The 15217-nt window shown below is 48.9% G+C and overlaps 8 protein-coding genes across 8 annotated transcripts; 6 read left to right on the forward strand and 2 right to left on the reverse strand.

Annotated features, from left to right (window-relative positions):
- Positions 1-193: 193 nt before the first annotated feature.
- Positions 194-1454, reverse strand: EV420DRAFT_1476814 (sure-like protein; the record flags this gene model as incomplete). The annotated part of the gene is made up of 5 exons (XM_060469359.1): positions 194-770; positions 856-892; positions 948-1070; positions 1121-1256; positions 1314-1454. 5 exons carry the CDS (start codon positions 1452-1454, stop codon positions 194-196), a joined length of 1014 nt encoding a protein of 337 aa, XP_060334523.1.
- A 530-nt stretch (positions 1455-1984) lies between these two features.
- Positions 1985-3520, forward strand: EV420DRAFT_1639149 (uncharacterized protein; the record flags this gene model as incomplete). Its single annotated transcript, XM_060476931.1, has 2 exons — positions 1985-2618; positions 2676-3520. 2 exons carry the CDS (start codon positions 1985-1987, stop codon positions 3518-3520), a joined length of 1479 nt encoding a protein of 492 aa, XP_060334524.1.
- Positions 3521-4000: 480 nt separating this feature from the next.
- On the forward strand, positions 4001-4813 carry EV420DRAFT_1522590 (uncharacterized protein). The gene is made up of 2 exons (XM_060472260.1): positions 4001-4525; positions 4581-4813. Exon 1 carries the CDS (start codon positions 4141-4143, stop codon positions 4378-4380), a length of 240 nt encoding a protein of 79 aa, XP_060334525.1. The 5' UTR covers positions 4001-4140; the 3' UTR covers positions 4381-4525; positions 4581-4813.
- An 802-nt stretch (positions 4814-5615) lies between these two features.
- EV420DRAFT_1152744 (uncharacterized protein) lies at positions 5616-7361 on the forward strand. Its single transcript, XM_060466106.1, has 11 exons — positions 5616-5903; positions 5959-5982; positions 6072-6138; positions 6187-6270; positions 6326-6403; positions 6460-6540; positions 6812-6845; positions 6899-6976; positions 7028-7096; positions 7149-7209; positions 7262-7361. Exons 1-10 carry the CDS (start codon positions 5658-5660, stop codon positions 7207-7209), a joined length of 822 nt encoding a protein of 273 aa, XP_060334526.1. The 5' UTR covers positions 5616-5657; the 3' UTR covers positions 7262-7361.
- Positions 7053-8545, forward strand: EV420DRAFT_1152794 (uncharacterized protein). Its single transcript, XM_060466107.1, has 4 exons — positions 7053-7096; positions 7149-7713; positions 7767-7925; positions 7975-8545. The coding sequence occupies exons 2-4, from the start codon at positions 7231-7233 to the stop codon at positions 8410-8412; spliced, it is 1080 nt and encodes a 359-aa protein (XP_060334527.1). The 5' UTR covers positions 7053-7096; positions 7149-7230; the 3' UTR covers positions 8413-8545.
- A 133-nt stretch (positions 8546-8678) lies between these two features.
- On the reverse strand, positions 8679-10356 carry EV420DRAFT_1618896 (glycoside hydrolase family 5 protein; the record flags this gene model as incomplete). Its single annotated transcript, XM_060475403.1, has 6 exons — positions 8679-9643; positions 9699-9863; positions 9913-10009; positions 10059-10141; positions 10194-10213; positions 10265-10356. The coding sequence occupies 6 exons, from the start codon at positions 10354-10356 to the stop codon at positions 8679-8681; spliced, it is 1422 nt and encodes a 473-aa protein (XP_060334528.1).
- An 855-nt stretch (positions 10357-11211) lies between these two features.
- EV420DRAFT_1745596 (uncharacterized protein) lies at positions 11212-13110 on the forward strand (the record flags this gene model as incomplete). The annotated part of the gene is made up of 6 exons (XM_060480141.1): positions 11212-12016; positions 12069-12345; positions 12394-12575; positions 12638-12688; positions 12738-12916; positions 13000-13110. The coding sequence occupies 6 exons, from the start codon at positions 11215-11217 to the stop codon at positions 13108-13110; spliced, it is 1602 nt and encodes a 533-aa protein (XP_060334529.1).
- A 418-nt stretch (positions 13111-13528) lies between these two features.
- Positions 13529-14650, forward strand: EV420DRAFT_1618899 (sure-like protein; the record flags this gene model as incomplete). Its single annotated transcript, XM_060475404.1, has 5 exons — positions 13529-13690; positions 13739-13874; positions 13922-14044; positions 14095-14131; positions 14182-14650. 5 exons carry the CDS (start codon positions 13529-13531, stop codon positions 14648-14650), a joined length of 927 nt encoding a protein of 308 aa, XP_060334530.1.
- Between the last annotated feature and the right edge of the window lie 567 nt (positions 14651-15217).

A 15217-nucleotide genomic window follows, 5' to 3' on the forward strand; every position in this document is an offset into this window, starting at 1 on the left:
TGGAAGAAAACACGGTTCGAGATACAGGTCTTGGTCTTGAGTGTGCGATCTACTTCTCACTACGTGTGAAGATACGACGGTTGAGAGAACAGTCAACAATGAAGTGGGGACAGAAACAGATTAACTAGAGAGTCTGAATTTGCAAGTGTGGGAGGCACAATCAGTTCACGTTCAATAAGTATAGTTTTAGGGATCAACTCGTCATCATCGCCATCACCATCGCCGCTGCCACCGTCGTCTTCGTCGTCGTCTCCATCGTTATCGCACCATCGTTCGTGACTTGTCCATTGCTGCTACTACCATCAGGCAAGCAAGTTAGACTCCCGTTGATCCTACCCAGTACAAATGCTTGCGTATTGGCATCTACATCGCTTTTGGTCGATGCGTTGAAGACGCTCACGCTAGCGAAACACCCCTGTTTCACCACATTCGACTCTGCAGGCAAATTAGTTGTTCCACACCATTCCACATCCGTCGCGCTTGTGTCCTCATTGATCCTAGACAACACAAAGCTGAAATTTGATACGTCTGGACAATTGCTCGTCGAAGGATAGTTCACGTTGACGCTGACATTCGTTGGGAGAATTGTCCCCCCTGCCGCCGTCAGCGCCTGCACAAACTGGACGCTCAAAGCAGCATATGTTCGTGCCGCGAGGGTGTCTGCCGAGTCTGGATTGGATTCGAGGGTGGTATACGACACTTGGGAACCTGTTGCTGCGGAGAAGGCGATAGAAGGGATACCCTCGTGTGCTGCTTCACATGCCGCACCGCTATTGTAATGATGATCATGAGAAGAGTTAACGGAAACGAGGTCAGCTGCGGCTCGTCCCCTGCTGGAGAGAAAGGCACGCTCACACTGTCCCAGAGATGAGCACGGTGGATCCCAAGTTATCTGCGCAAAAACGAGTGTTAGCAGATGAATAGGTGCTTATAATATGCCCACGTACTCCCGACATTTGGACCGCTGACGACGAAATCGGGTGCGCTGCCGTTGAAGAATTGGGGTGCGAGTGTCTGGATTCCATACCGGGCCGAGTCGACAGGAAATGCGTTGACGTAGTTCAAATGAGCTGTGTTTCATCTAAACTCCAAGAACCCTCGAGGAACGGTATCGACTCACGATCGGACGCATTGAAGCCCTCCGCGGGAGACCCAGCTGGGCATGTATCAAACTCGCACGGGGAGGCAAGCACCGTGGCTGTTGCGCTTGAAGACCCTGTACCCGATTTATTTTCTGCAGGGCATGAAAGCACGACCTGTTCGTTACACCCTTAATCGTTTACGCTGTCACCTGCAAAGGAGGTTTGACCTACGTCATGCCCTGCAGCCTTTAGCGCGTCATTCTGAGCTCGAACCAAAGCCACGGCCCAACCATCGTCGTTTGTCAGGACGATGTTGCTCCCGTGGACGCTCTGCAGGTAGAGGAGAGCCAGTACTAATGCGAGTCTGATCATTGTAGGAGGGAAATAGGAATGGGTGGGACGTAACACTGCTAATAATAACCACAGCAAAGTCATGTGCTTCGCCCCTCGAACGTGCAACATTGCGAAATACGAAGCTTTGGAGGAACAGAGCGGCCGGGAGGAGTGATAACATGACAATAAGGCCGTAGTGTTGGCCGAAAACTGAGAGCCGGCTTCGTTTACGATACTCAACGGGCGCCACCCAAAAACTGTTGTCAGGTCAGATGATAAAAGACAAGAAGAACCACCACAAACAGCAGCTCTACATAATCCTATTCGAACGTACCGTTGACTGCCGGTATTTCGGCGCCCTACATAACAATCCGACTCGTGTGAAATTTCCAACAACATTACGTGTCTTCTACCTCGGTGGTCGCGTCCAGCAGTGTCTCTTCAACGATTCAGAGTTCGCAGTTTTGAAAGCGTCGAAAGAGGAAAATAGGTTTGGCAAGTATTCTTCCTAATGTCATTTTCACTAAGGTCACAACCTGTGTTTACGTACTTATCTAGCCTGAGGTTCTATGGGAGACGGATCTAATGCTGACAATGGCGACGTTTTAACTGCATCGCAGCACGTCCTGTCTGCCGCCGCACCTATAGACCGCAATACGGAACTAGATTCTATCGTCAATGAAATGCGAACTTTCATAGCAGGGGAGAACCGTCATGCGAACCTGGATGGCTGTCTCACGGTGCGCTGCAAGACCGAGGAGATCGAAGACGCTGTATATGCTCTCGGGATCGTGTTCGATCTTCACTATTCTGACTCTCGAGGCAACTTATGCGTCACATTCACACTTCGGTCGAATACGCCTACTGTCGTTGATGACGACGAAGAGTTGAGAGGTATCATCCGCGGAGATCTTTTGGACACACCGATACGTTCCATAGCGAAAAAGTTGCGGAAATGGATATTAGACCCAACGAGTTCAACCTCGGTTCGGGTTTCCAATGTCGAAAAAGCAAAGCAACTGGCTAGTCTGTTCAGGCTGGCGGTGTGGCAGCCAGAAGGGACCATGACGGTGATATTGACGAAGCCTCGGAAGTCCCGCCTGGGAAAAGTGATTGATGAAAGGCGTTTAGAGTTAGTTTTGAGGCAACGGAGGGTACCCTCAATCAAGAAAGGTCTAAGGAAGCTAGCAAAGAATGGTCCAGGTACGTAGATGATAAAACCCAGTCCACTCGAGATTGGAGAACTAACTGTCAATCCAGTGAAATCCCTCGTTTGTAAACTCCGTCAATTCACTTCAGACGTTGATGGTCCCAGGTCCATGACCATTCCCTGTGATGCATTTAACTCCAAGGCTGCGAAGCTTGCCGATGTGTTTTCCTTGGATGCTACACCGGAATCGGATGTTGTAATTTTGACGAAGAGAACCCAGGGCCCTATTGTAGTCGGAAACAGGCTACTGGCGGACGTACTCAGTCAGAATGGAAAACGGCAAAGGGAGGAGGATGAAGAAGTTGAAGTCCTAACCGATTCGTTCAGGGCACCCGAGGAAAAAGTTGGGTTTAATATCGATGAAGAGGCTGGGAAGCTACTGAAGAATGGTTGTAGCGAGGCCAAGCAGTTTTTCTTTAAAGAAATTCCTGACCTTCAACAAGTTTCCGATATCAGCTTGCTTGAGAAGCGTCTGCAGGAGTTTGCGGACGACCCTGATGTCAGCAGCTTTGTCATCCCGTTCACTGCAGATCCAAGATTGGCCCCTCTTGCCAAAAGCTTGCACCTAAAGCTCACACACAAAGGAGGCCAGACAATAGTGAGGAATCCCAAGTTTAAAAAGGAGTCGACAGAGGTGATTTCCGTACAGGGGTCTCAGAAGAAACTGAAAATATCAGCATCTTCTGAAATCCCTGAGGAGTTCCCCGATATCGACCCTTCGGTGCTGCGCCTATGGTTGAAGACCTTTGTAGATGACGATCATGCGCCTGCGGAGATGACTATTCCGCCTACGGGCGAGAAGACACGGGATGCTTTGTGTGAGCTGGCTACTGCTTTTGGACTAAATTATACGTTGAGTGATGGGTTTGTGACGGTGAGAAAAGCTGTGCGGTAGGCTGTAGAGGAGGAGAAAGTGAAGGAATCGAAAGGTAATTGTGTTTACCGATGTTCAAAGTTTGCGAGAGACCTGAAGTTATGAATTAGATTCAGTGGACGACGCGTCGTTATACGCATAGTGAGGCTCTAGTGCTTGTGTATTATGGTCCCTTCGGCTATCCGCAATGAGTCTTCAAGCTTCTTGACTTTTTGTCAGGTCGCTCTTTTTATCAGATACTCCGTCAACTTTGATATCGGCTTTTCCAGGCTGTCGACAAAGTACTTAGCGGGACATGCAGGACTGCTATTCGTTGGTTTCTTTATCTATTGTATATTTGGGTCTTCTATGGTACATAGTAGCGAAATCCTCACGTCCTCGATGGGTGGGACTCGGAAGCAGGAGCATCGGTCTGACGTGCAACTTTCCAAAAGCAGACATGGTCTGTGCTCAAAGCTCGGAGGTATATAAACCTGATCCCGACACCCGACAACCTCACCACTCTGGCCTTTTGGCTTAGATCAAGTGTAGTATCTGTTCTTAATAGTTTAACCACTATTACGGAGGCACTGCCTCCCGTATTGGTTATCTAATTTTTGCCGCCCTTGTCTTCTGTGCTCTGCTTGCAACACGGAGGCGCGATGACCTTGCTATTGCAGTACTGGCTTGTGTCGTCGGGGGATCTTTTCTTTGCTGCGTACTTTCGAGAACTTCCAATTGGCGGTCTTTGGGTTGTAGCAAACAAATGGATGGCTTTGCTTATTTTTCTAAGGATCAGTAGACCTTTTGTAGCACTTATATTTTCATGTGTTGTAATTATTGGAATAATTGATGAGAATGATTTGAAGGTCTTGGTTTCGAGGAATTGGAAGTGCTTTTGAGCCTTCGGAATATTACAACGTTCCGAAATTCAGAATATCCAATGCTAGAAGGAAAGGCTCTCACTGATGCTCGTCATGATATGGGAAGCTCCTGGTGATTGTTGGTCATACGCGGAATTACTTTTGGTTGCGCGTGGAGGAAAATCTGAGCATGTGTCGTATCATCAAACTCAGCAGGGAAGTACCATGGCAGTTCAAACCTTTGATTAAAGTAGTACACGGAGTTCCAGCACGTAGCAATATCGACTCCGGCCTACTCAACCAACATCATTGCTGCTTCTTTGGCGAGTTATCCGAACGGACGAGATCAACGCGCTGCGTTCACAACTCAAGTACGTGAGACACAGCGTCGGCACCATCTCGGGAAATAGGAGATCCCATCTAGCGGAGCAGGTAACACGCTTACTTGCCTAGGTCCTTAGGACCTGTATTAGGAAGCTGGCCCATACCAACTATCAACTGTACACATGCAGGAACACACCGATGTGTGATGAAGAAAGAAGTTGGCATGCGCGGTAATTAATTGAACCATCGACAACCGGTCGTTCAATGAGATCGTCCAGAATTCAAATGAGTAAGGATATTATTAGATGGCAGTATGCGGTTTGCGGGTCGGCGGTGACCACAAGCGTGAGATAGAGATGTCAAGCGGTGCTGAACAGTGAAGATCCGGTAGTATAGGTTCACATCCGATGGTACTAGAATGATCAAGGCACTAGTCGTAACCAAGCTACGTTGGCGACAGGATATGAATCCATTTCCCAAGCTAAAGATAGAAGGCAGTCGAGGAGAAGTGCGTTCCCAGGAAATATGGATCAAGGGTGGCTAGACTCTAGAGCTTTATGCCCCTAGTCCTTGAGAAAGTATTGAGAGGTCGATGAGAGAGAGAGAGAGAGAGAGAGAGCAGCCGTATCAGGTTTCAAGCGTTGGTGCAAGGTAAGATATCGCACAGTAGCCACACAGAAACAGGGCTAAGTATAATGAAGGTACCTCCGCCCAATCAAAGACGCTAGAAACCGTTCTACCTCTCAGTTGACATGAAGGATCATAGATGTGAGATCTGTCAATACCAAAAGCCTTGTGGAAGGCCGTGATGTGGTAGATAGCATAAGAGATTCCATTTGTACGACAAGTAGAAAGGGTTACCTGTTCGGAAATAAACGTATCCCTTGTATACTGCAGCACCGCCCGCTGGGATAAGGATAGGCAACAATGGTGAGAAGGAGATCGAGGAACGATCAATCCAAATATAGCTTCGCCGAGATGCCGTTCCGAAGATGCAGGGTGGCACACGCGGACGTTTAAAGCCGAGGCACGAACGATGGATGGTCCACTTTCTCCTTTCCTTCCTCCCATCGCCCAGTGCGCATACAACTGCCGACACTGGTGTCGTGCTCTTGCTTCATTTCATTTTCTGTTTTCACTTTCAAGCTCTCAACGCATCCCGTTCTTTAAATCCATTCTTTTGCTTGCGATTTTGTCGAAATGTTTTCCAAGGCTCTTTGTATCGCTTTGCTGGGATTGTATTTCTCTGCCTTGGCCGTTGAAGCTGCGCCTCACAATGGCTTTCAACAACAGTCTGATCAGTCGCAATCCTGTGATGTGCGTTGAACGTTGAAACTGGAACGATTTGCGTTCGGTTATTTTCGTATTGTTGACGAGATATATAGGCTCAGAGCGTTATCACTCAGACTGTAACCGTGACCGCTACCGCCGCCGCCGCCACTTCGACGTCGAGCACCGGCAGCTCTGGAAGTAGTACGTTTTCACGATCCCTTGCTAGATAGTCGCTCACATTGAGAACAGACGATGGTTCGAACAACAACTCAGACGGATCTGCAGCTGGGAACGGCAGCTCCGATACTTCTGGTTCAACTAGCAGTGGGAATGGTACGGCTTTCTTTGCTTATCTTTTGGGGGATTTTCTAGATTTGACCTTTTCTAGGCAATACCGGCAACAGCAACAGTGGTAGCAGTGGCTCCAATAGCTCCACAGGAAACGGCAGTTCCAATAATTCTGGAAGCAGTATGAGTTCCGTTGCTTATTCTTGCAGAGATCTTACATTCAGCCCTTTTTAGACAACAATACCGGTAACAACAGCTCGGGTAATAGCAGTAACAGTGGCTCCAACAGTTCCGCAAGCAGTACGGTTGGAAACGGTAAGGATAATAACTAAGGTATACCTCAAGCGGAACCACGTGGCATCCAGCATCGTATCTATGGGTGTGTAGAGGCAAAATCTCTAAAACGGCATCCGAGGCATTGTTCTAAATAACAATTGGGAGGATGCCTCGGAGCCATTTTCCCCAAAAATGCTCTCCCGCTACATAGCAAGCCGACCGCCACGTGGTGTCAACTTGAAGGAATCCGCTTGAGGCATACCTTACCTACTTGCACCTTGTACTTCAACTGATAACAATCATCAGGCAGCTCGGGAAGCGCAACAACGACATCTGCTGCGTCGGTACGTGTCACAAGCAGTATCCTTGTCATGAAACTTAGTAACGGCGTCTCTAGTCGAGCACCGGCAAATCAGGTAACGGCAAATCCAACACCGGAAATTCTGGAAACGCTGCAAGCACGTCGGCAGCTTCGGTATGTTCATCTGGGGTATCTATAACCTGCCGTTAATGTTGCCGTTCATAGTCTGCTACGAGTTCCGCCGTTAATGATAACTCCGGTAGCGGAACGGCGACCTCTAGCTCTGCTGCATCAGTGCGTCCTATTTCCCCGTCTGCTGTTTTTCTTGCTAAGAGCTATTGTCTAGTCTAGTACAGGTACCTCTGGTAACAGCACTGCAAATAATGGTGATCCACAAACATCTCTGAGTTAGTTTTTTTTGTTATGTTATGACATCCGCTCACTTCATATCATCATCAGCGCTCGACCCTCGTGTCATTGGTAACTTTTCCAATGACGGCCAAAGTCCACCGGTTACTGGACAGTCTCCGTCCCTCACGACTACGAACAACTTCATCAACTTTTGCCTTACCGTCGATGCTCCCATTACCAATGGCGAACAGATCAAGACTGGTTCCTGCAATCCCATCCCCATCGGCGCTATCCCCACTACCGATAACATGCCGAGCTCCAAGTTCACGAACCCGCAAAACTTTGGTACCCTCAAGTCTAACACGGCGTTTGATATCACGATGGCTATTCAGAACATGCAGACCGGCAATTTCGTTAATGCAACGGCGAACTATTTCTCTGCGCCTCAACAGCTGAATGCCCAGGGACAGATTATTGGGCATACACATGTTGTTATCGAGGAGTTGGATTCCCTCGACCAGAAAACACCTACTGATCCCAAGACATTTGCATTCTTCAAGGTAGTTATGTTTCTTTAACATATGAAAATGGATGCTGACGCAATCATTCACAGGGTGTGAACGGAGCGGCAGTCAACGGCGTGGTCACCGCCAGTGTTGACAAAGGTCTCCCAGCTGGCGTCTACAAGCTCAGTTCTATCAACGCAGCAGCGAACCACCAGCCAGTCATTGTTGCAATTGCTCAGCATGGTTCCTTGGATGATGTTGTCTTTGTGAGTTTTCAGAATTCTATGCTGTGCCCCTGCTCATCTCTTTGACTAGTTCACTGTCACTGATGATGGACAGCCCGCAAGCAACAGTACTGCTTCATCATCATCTGTGGCCTCTGAAAGTGTCTCGGCTACTGCGACGGCGGCTGCTAACAGTACTAGTAGTGTCGTTGCATCAGCTTCAGTGACGGATTCAGCTTCCGTTTCCGATTCGGTTTCGGCTTCGGCTTCAGTGACGGCTTCAGCATCTGAAGCCACTGCTTCTGCGACTAGTGCTGCTTCGACCAAGGGTGGAAAGAATTCTTCGGCTACGAGCAAGGGTGATACTGCATCGGCTGTTGTGTCAGCCACGGACGCGGCGTCATCAGGTGTCGCATCTGCTACAGACGTTGCTTCAGCTACCGATGCGGCTTCTGCTACGGCAAGCGACTCAGCCGCTGCAGAAACCTCATCAGCTGCCGAGAAAAGCAAGGGTAATGGGAAAAACTGAGTGATACCCCGCACTTTACACGCATAGATACCTCACGTCGGGCCCGTTGAGGTACCGGTCGTTTCTTAGAGTGGGCTGGAAGACCGTATTTATTCATGATTCCCTCGATTTTCGACTTTCTAGCAGTTGATTTGTTATACCCTTGTTCGGATTTCATAGTTTCTGAATGCGATTGACGTTGAACATTATATCGGAATTGAGATGAATTGGTGGCAGCTCATCTGCCAATCGCTAATAGTACATGTGTTTTCTTTTCATCTGTCCATCTACTCGAAGAGTTTCGCGTTCTCCATCAAGATGTTGTTCAACCCCTCCCTCTTCACACAGTGGTCGAACCTGAAACTGGCAGCAATGCGATCGAGTTCATCCTTATCCTTCCCGATGAAGTGATCCGCCCACTCCTGCACGAGAAACTCTGCAACGAGGATGTTCCTCGCGAGCCTGCCCACGCGTGCGTCGAGCTTCCACACAGGGAAGGGGTAGAGCTCGCGGAACTTGGGCGGGATCTCCTTGTTGATGTGGTCTATCAGTGGCTGGTAGACGTGTCGAACGGCAGAATCGTCTGTGCCCCAGGCGTCAACGGCAAGACGGTGTTTCTTGGCGAGGAAGTCCTTGAAGAGCGTCATGTACGGCGTCTCCTGGGGCACGTAGACCATCCCTTGGTACCCGATGTCCTTGTACAGCCAGATAGTCCAGCTGAGACGGTCCTTGTTGTAGATATCGAGTTGGTCTTTGAGGACTTTGTAGCGCATGGTGTTGATGGCGTCTGTGGCGTCTCCGTCGTACTGCCTCCTGGCGTAGACGGGGCCCCATTCGCCATTCCACACGCAAAGCCCGCGCTGGTCCATCCACTCTCGCTTCTTCTCATAGCTCCGCCTGAGTCTGTGCAGCTGCGGCTCGCTACCTACGTAGTCTTCCGGCGGGGCGGGGAAGCCGAAGAGGGAGTAATCGTGGATCGCATAGGCCGTGTTGTCCCACTGCTTGTGGATGTCGCCAAAGTGGCTGAAATCGGACGCGAAGGTGTTGCCATCGAAGAAGATGGCGTGGTCTGGGTCGATGGCGCGGATGGCCTTGTGGATCCGGTCGTAGAAGGAGACGACCCGGATGTGTTTGGAGTCGGTGGGCTCGTTCATGGGGTTGTAGCCTGCGATCCATTTGTTGGATTTGTAGTGCTCGGCGAGGCGTTCCCAGAGCCATACGGTGCGGTCCTGAAAGTCTTTGTGGTTCCAGACTAGTAAATCTCCAGTTAGAACTGTCCGTCTACGGTGCACAAAGAACGGACGTACAATTCGCAATATGTCCTCCATGGTCAGAATGCCAGTCGGTATTCTGTCCGCCAGGAGTGGCGTGCAGATCTAAGATGGTGTATATCTTGTGCTGCGCACAGAGGTTGATCACTCGATCGAGGTGCTTGAATCCAGATTCCTTCAAAACGCGGGGATTCATATCGTCTGCCAAGGAAAGTCAACGAAAGTGACGTATACTGCGGACAGTGCGTACCTTCAAAGTGGTGGTAATTAAAAGGGAGCCTGATGCAGTTCAGCCCGAGGCTGCTAAAGAAGGCTGCGTCGGCGTCCATGAAGAAGTATTCCAAGAACTGTATTAAGTCGGCAAAGGGGGAATTCTGGAAGAGCGAGTCTACGGACCTTGTCGAAGAAGAAATCGGATTTTTCTTGTCCAATAGTATCGGCCAATGCTTCGCGAATCTGGAATTCACAGCCAGGGTATCCTAGCAGTAGTTAGTTCCCACCATGCATTCGTGGAAATGAAATATTGTATGCCTGAAATGAAATTCTCCATACTACGAGTGATTAGAGATGACTTGGGCAAAGCGAGGAGCAGAAACACTCACTTCATCCAACCACCTAGACCTGCTCCTCGCAGAATGACCTCTTTACCCTCCTCATCGACGATCTTTGTTCCAGATACTTTGAGCAGAGACATAGTAGGGGGCAATGAGGAGATTCTATGCCGTGGGGCTCTTTAGTATCATGCTGGTCGGACGATCTTCGCAAATGCGAGAGCAGCTGGTCCACGAATGCCGAAGTTTTTCCGCGTCGAAAGTGGAGTTTCATTCGGTTAAGCTCGAGATAGCCGGGTTTTTTAATGAAAGAACAGGGCTCGGGCCGCCGAGGACAAAGAGATAAGAGACTGAATCTACAATTAGAACTGATCTGTGGCAAAAGAAGGCCGGTAAGGGATGGTATGCCTCCCCATTTAGAGCGGTGGGTGAGACGGTAGAACTTGAAGGCTGTAGTATGGCGTGGGCGTAAGAAGACATGCATTAGCACTCAGTGAAGACTTTGTCATCCAGGAACTACTGAATCTGCTGGTCAAGTTAGGCTCACTCCGTGAGGCGTAAGTAGAAACATAAGGCATTGGTATTGAATTGCCTGTGAATACGTGCGGAGGCACCGAAATCCCACTGAGTTGGACTGGGCCAAATACTCCAGGGTATTACCATTGCTTTCCCTCCAGTGTGGAGTTCCGTCCTACCATCGTTCCAGGTCTTCGTTTGGTGTTTCCGTTACAAAGGCGTCCACGGTTCGGCATAAGAAGGTTCCGGATGTACCACCAATTGCAATGTGTACTCTAGTATTATTGATGCGATATCCAGATTCCTGCCGGCGACAACTGAACATTGAACCCCTGGGCCTTAATGACAGAGTGATACAAAAGCAGTCGTGTCATGCTACAAGACTGGAAGACTGTTGATTGATTATGTTGGTGGATAAATCGGGCCGGAGAATCCGAGGAACTTGGAACACGGACCGGGTCCGGCACACTCAAATCTGTACTCCCATGACACTTGTGTTCGAACTCGTCGTGCGCATTCTTTCCGAACTCTGGGCTGCCCAATATTCTATCGATGATCAAGTTAAAACGTTCTTGGTTTGCTCTCTTGTATCCAAACAGTGGTCTGCCGCGATGAAGGAAGTGAATTCTACGCACTCGTTCATTCCCTTCTCCTATAATGGAGGACGATTGTATAGCATCAAGTCGCTATCCTCAATCTCTCATCCAATGCTCTGCCGCACCATAACTTTCGGGATAAACTACGTAACCGTGCCAGCGCTACTTCTTGCCGACAAGTGCACACCGTCCATTGAAGCCAACCGAGGAGTGGTATCTACGCTTCGGAAGATATTCCGCGGTCCTAATACACCTGCACATGCAACACATATCTATGTTGACTATGTTGATGATTCACAAATCCACATCCCCCGTTTCTGGGTTCCTCCACAAATTACACGGCTAACCATTATCTACCACTATCGTCGTTGCGGGTCCAGGAATTTCATAGAGCATAATCGCTTCTGCTCCTGCAGAAAACCAAACACAAAACCACGAGTGCAGCATCTTACCATCATGGAAGCCATGCCTGGGATCGTAAAGCGTCTGATAGACCCTATCAAGAAGTGGCGATACCTACGTTCGTTGACTACTGATGTCGAAATTACCGTTTGCCCTTCGATTTCTCTTAATTTTATCGAAGAGTGGGATTTTCCCGATCAGGATATTGGGCTTGATTTTGTGAATCGTTGTATGTTCGGCGAACGAAGGAACTCTGGCTGGTCGCGCTGGTACTACAGTCCATGTTCCAGTCCGTTGTTTTCTTCCTTGGCTGTATTACGCTGATCACCAGCTTTTTTTAGCAAAAAGTACTGATCATTATATACCAATGTTTGAACAGGTCATTCCAGTGGGCTCTGTGGGATACATCGATCCTCTGACGAGGAAGTTTATCATACTATTCAATGCCATTGATCCGACATCGTCCGTGGAGCCACGAATTCATGAAATAGCTTCCCTCCTCGAAGGCGAGACGACAAAACTGATCGTAGACCCAAATTATTCTCCTGTCCTGGGGTGGGAATACAAACGTACACTTATCAATACAGATGCGCTTAGGGCTTTCATGGAGCAAAGATCGTGCGTGCGCCTTTCTCTTCTATTCATTCTTTCTCTTGATGGATTCAGGATTTATGATATCCTTGTTGGACTTGGACGTTCCTCCGCAACGCTCTATCTGACTTTGGGACAAGCTTTTGCCCGGCACCTTATAGGAACACATTTTGACAGCTGGTTTCGTCAGCACATACAGACGATTCTGGATGTATTTAGAGAGGATCACCCATATATCCGAAAGGGATTGGACCTTGGTAGATCGTCTTAATATCAAAATTCTTCGAGGACTTCTGGCTGATCTGTTGCTGCATGGCAGTCACCACCACCGTAGATTCTGCCCAGTATGCTTGGCTTGCTGATCTTGACGGTAAAAGTACAGGTCCATATGTAGATACTATTCAGCTCCTTTGTTGCAGTGCTACTACTTAAGACCCACACACAGGTCTACTTTCGACTTAATCCGCTGGCTGCAAACATCCATGGAAGCGTTTGGGGAGAGTTCCTATTTCCTCCGAGACGAAACGACTTCAAGTTCGACTCCGACTCCGATGCTTCTGACTGGATTATTATGGATCCATGGGTTCATGTCTCCACCGTGGGTCAGTCGCCAAAGACAGTAGAAATCAACTGTCATTCCCTGAGCGTGAGCTAGTTTGAAACCAAATATTTTTGATGAAGAAATCACATATGTACCTGGCAAGCACCGTAGTAATGCACAATCTAAAGAACTGCCTCGAAAGTGCTGCCCCTCGTGAATTCCGACTCCTCCTATCAGGGACAAATTGGTGATAGATGGTTTTTCTGAATTGAAGAGCGCGGGGCTTGAGGACGTTTCCTAGAACTTCGCTTGGAAAGATGTATTTGAGGCAAGAACTGGAAAACTGGATTGATTGGCCATTTCGATGGCGGCTGGAGCTCGGATCGGAGCTGACCGGAGGGCTGTGCTGTAATAATTGTCTGACTGCGCTCATGATTTTCTTGCTCCCCTCTGCTCCCACACGGTTCCAGTGTTCAGCGATGGTGAACCCGGGACTCCTTGGATGTCCACGAATCACATCTATGCACGTTCGAAGGCTTCGTGGCACATGTTTCATTCGTGAGAGGAAAAGAAAAACCTCACGACGCACGAGGACATAATACAATCATCACCATCACCGACGAGGACATAAAAGGCGCCACAGGCCTCTTCCTTTCCTTCATATTGAGAATGTTCAGCAATATCGCGTTCCCTGTGACCCTTTTAGCCCTCTTTGGCTTCCAGACCTCTTGGGCGACGACGCGAAATAAGGTCGTCTTGACCAACGACGATGGCTGGGCAGTTGCGTCGGTTCGAGCGCAGAATGATGCTTTGAAGAAGGCGGGGTACGATGTACGTGTCACCTCTCTCTTGGAGTGCAATGTATCTGACTGGAGGCAGGTCGTCCTTTCTTGTCCGGCCGAAAATGAGTCTGGTACGGGCTCGTCTAGCGCGCCGCCAACGATACTCTTGATCCCCTGCGAATTTGATACGTGTCCAATCTTCTCTCCTGCCGAAGGGTTCAATGCATCTGACCGTACGTGCTTATCGCTTTCGACACTTTCTAGGCTGAATGGTTTGCAGCGCGCTTGAACTACGTCAACTCCTTCCCCGTTGACTCTGTCCGATTTGGGATCCAGACACTTGCACCACAATTCTTCGACGGCAGTGCACCCGATTTTGTCGTTAGCGGTCCGAATGTAGGAAGTAAGAACATCACCTGTTCATCATATTCCGCTGTTTGACGTGATATGCAGACAACTTGGGACCAGTCATTTTGAATTCCGGCACAGTGTGAGCTCACCTCGTAGTAATCACTACACCTTATCTTACATCGTTTGCAGAGGCGCTGCATGTGAAGCTGCTTTGGAAGGTATACCCTCTGTAGCATTTTCGGCAAATACGGGTTCGCAGATTTCTTACACCACCCTCGAGTCTGACCCCAACTCCACCAACACACTTGCGGCACTAACATATGCCCAGTTGAGCGTTAAATTCGTGCAAGCCCTGACGTCTGCAAAGGGAACCATCCTTCCTCCTGGCATTAGCGTCAACGTTAACTATCCGTCCACTTCCAAGTGTCCAGAGCCCTCGGACTTTAGCTTTATACTTTCGAGGATCAACGCGGATGAGGATGCAACGGATGTGGAACGGTGTGGGACAACACATCTCCCCGCAGAGGCGGATGTGGTGACTCAGGGATGTTTCGTGAGCGTAAGCGTCTTCAATGCATCGACGAAAGCGGACGTGGGCGCCGATACGCAAGCATTTGTGTTGGATCGTATTGGTGGGATTTTGTCCTGTTTGCCTTGACCGTACGCCATTTGAAAACTTGGTACAACTGCCTCGTCATTTTAAACAAACTGACAGCCGTTCCAGATACTCCGCTGTTCCTTGACGAGGGTGGGGCCATTACACGGGAACGTCTTTTTCGTGTTTTGATTCAGATTTACAATTGTACGAAATGATATATGAACTGCTCGTTCATTCAAGGTCGTCTCTACAAATGAGATCTGAGAGTCAGATGCTTAATGCTTTGACAATCTACCTTTTCGTTATTCCCTCGTCCGCCGATTGTGAAGACCCTGCGATCGACGATCGACTGGTTTCTTCGACGCTATTGATCATCCCTTAGCAGATTAGGGTTATAAGCTCCACAAAATTAACTTCGGAGACCTGCACTGGATCTGTTGTAGAGGATTGGACCTCATCGCACAGAAGGGCTCTGCAGCACTGTGTAGCGGCACACCTTTTGGGCTGCTTTTACCTCACTGCAGTATCATCAATTCCGAGTGATCTTGAAATGGGTTCCGATTCTCAGTACTTCGGTTTTGGAGAGATTCAACGGCTAAGCTGTTTCGGCAAGCCACAAGGCGGCTT

The sequence above is a fragment of the Desarmillaria tabescens genome (genome assembly GCF_030435595.1).
Source record: "Desarmillaria tabescens strain CCBAS 213 chromosome Unknown EV420scaffold_8, whole genome shotgun sequence".
Taxonomy (NCBI): Eukaryota; Fungi; Basidiomycota; class Agaricomycetes; order Agaricales; family Physalacriaceae; genus Desarmillaria; species Desarmillaria tabescens.

Excerpts from the sequence above, each read along its gene's own strand:
- EV420DRAFT_1522590 (XM_060472260.1), top strand. The coding sequence starts at position 4,141 with ATGACCTTGCTATTGCAGTACTGGCTTGTGTCGTCGGGGGATCTTTTC.
- EV420DRAFT_1152744 (XM_060466106.1), top strand. The coding sequence starts at position 5,658 with ATGCAGGGTGGCACACGCGGACGTTTAAAGCCGAGGCACGAACGATGG. Across the intron at positions 5,983-6,071 it reads ATCAGTCGCAATCCTGTGAT|ACTGTAACCGTGACCGCTAC; the intron begins GTGCGTTGAACG and ends GTTATCACTCAG. Across the intron at positions 6,404-6,459 it reads CAGTTCCAATAATTCTGGAA|ACAACAATACCGGTAACAAC; the intron begins GCAGTATGAGTT and ends AGCCCTTTTTAG.
- EV420DRAFT_1152794 (XM_060466107.1), top strand. The coding sequence starts at position 7,231 with ATGACATCCGCTCACTTCATATCATCATCAGCGCTCGACCCTCGTGTC. Across the intron at positions 7,714-7,766 it reads AGACATTTGCATTCTTCAAG|GGTGTGAACGGAGCGGCAGT; the intron begins GTAGTTATGTTT and ends AATCATTCACAG. Across the intron at positions 7,926-7,974 it reads CCTTGGATGATGTTGTCTTT|TTCACTGTCACTGATGATGG; the intron begins GTGAGTTTTCAG and ends CTCTTTGACTAG.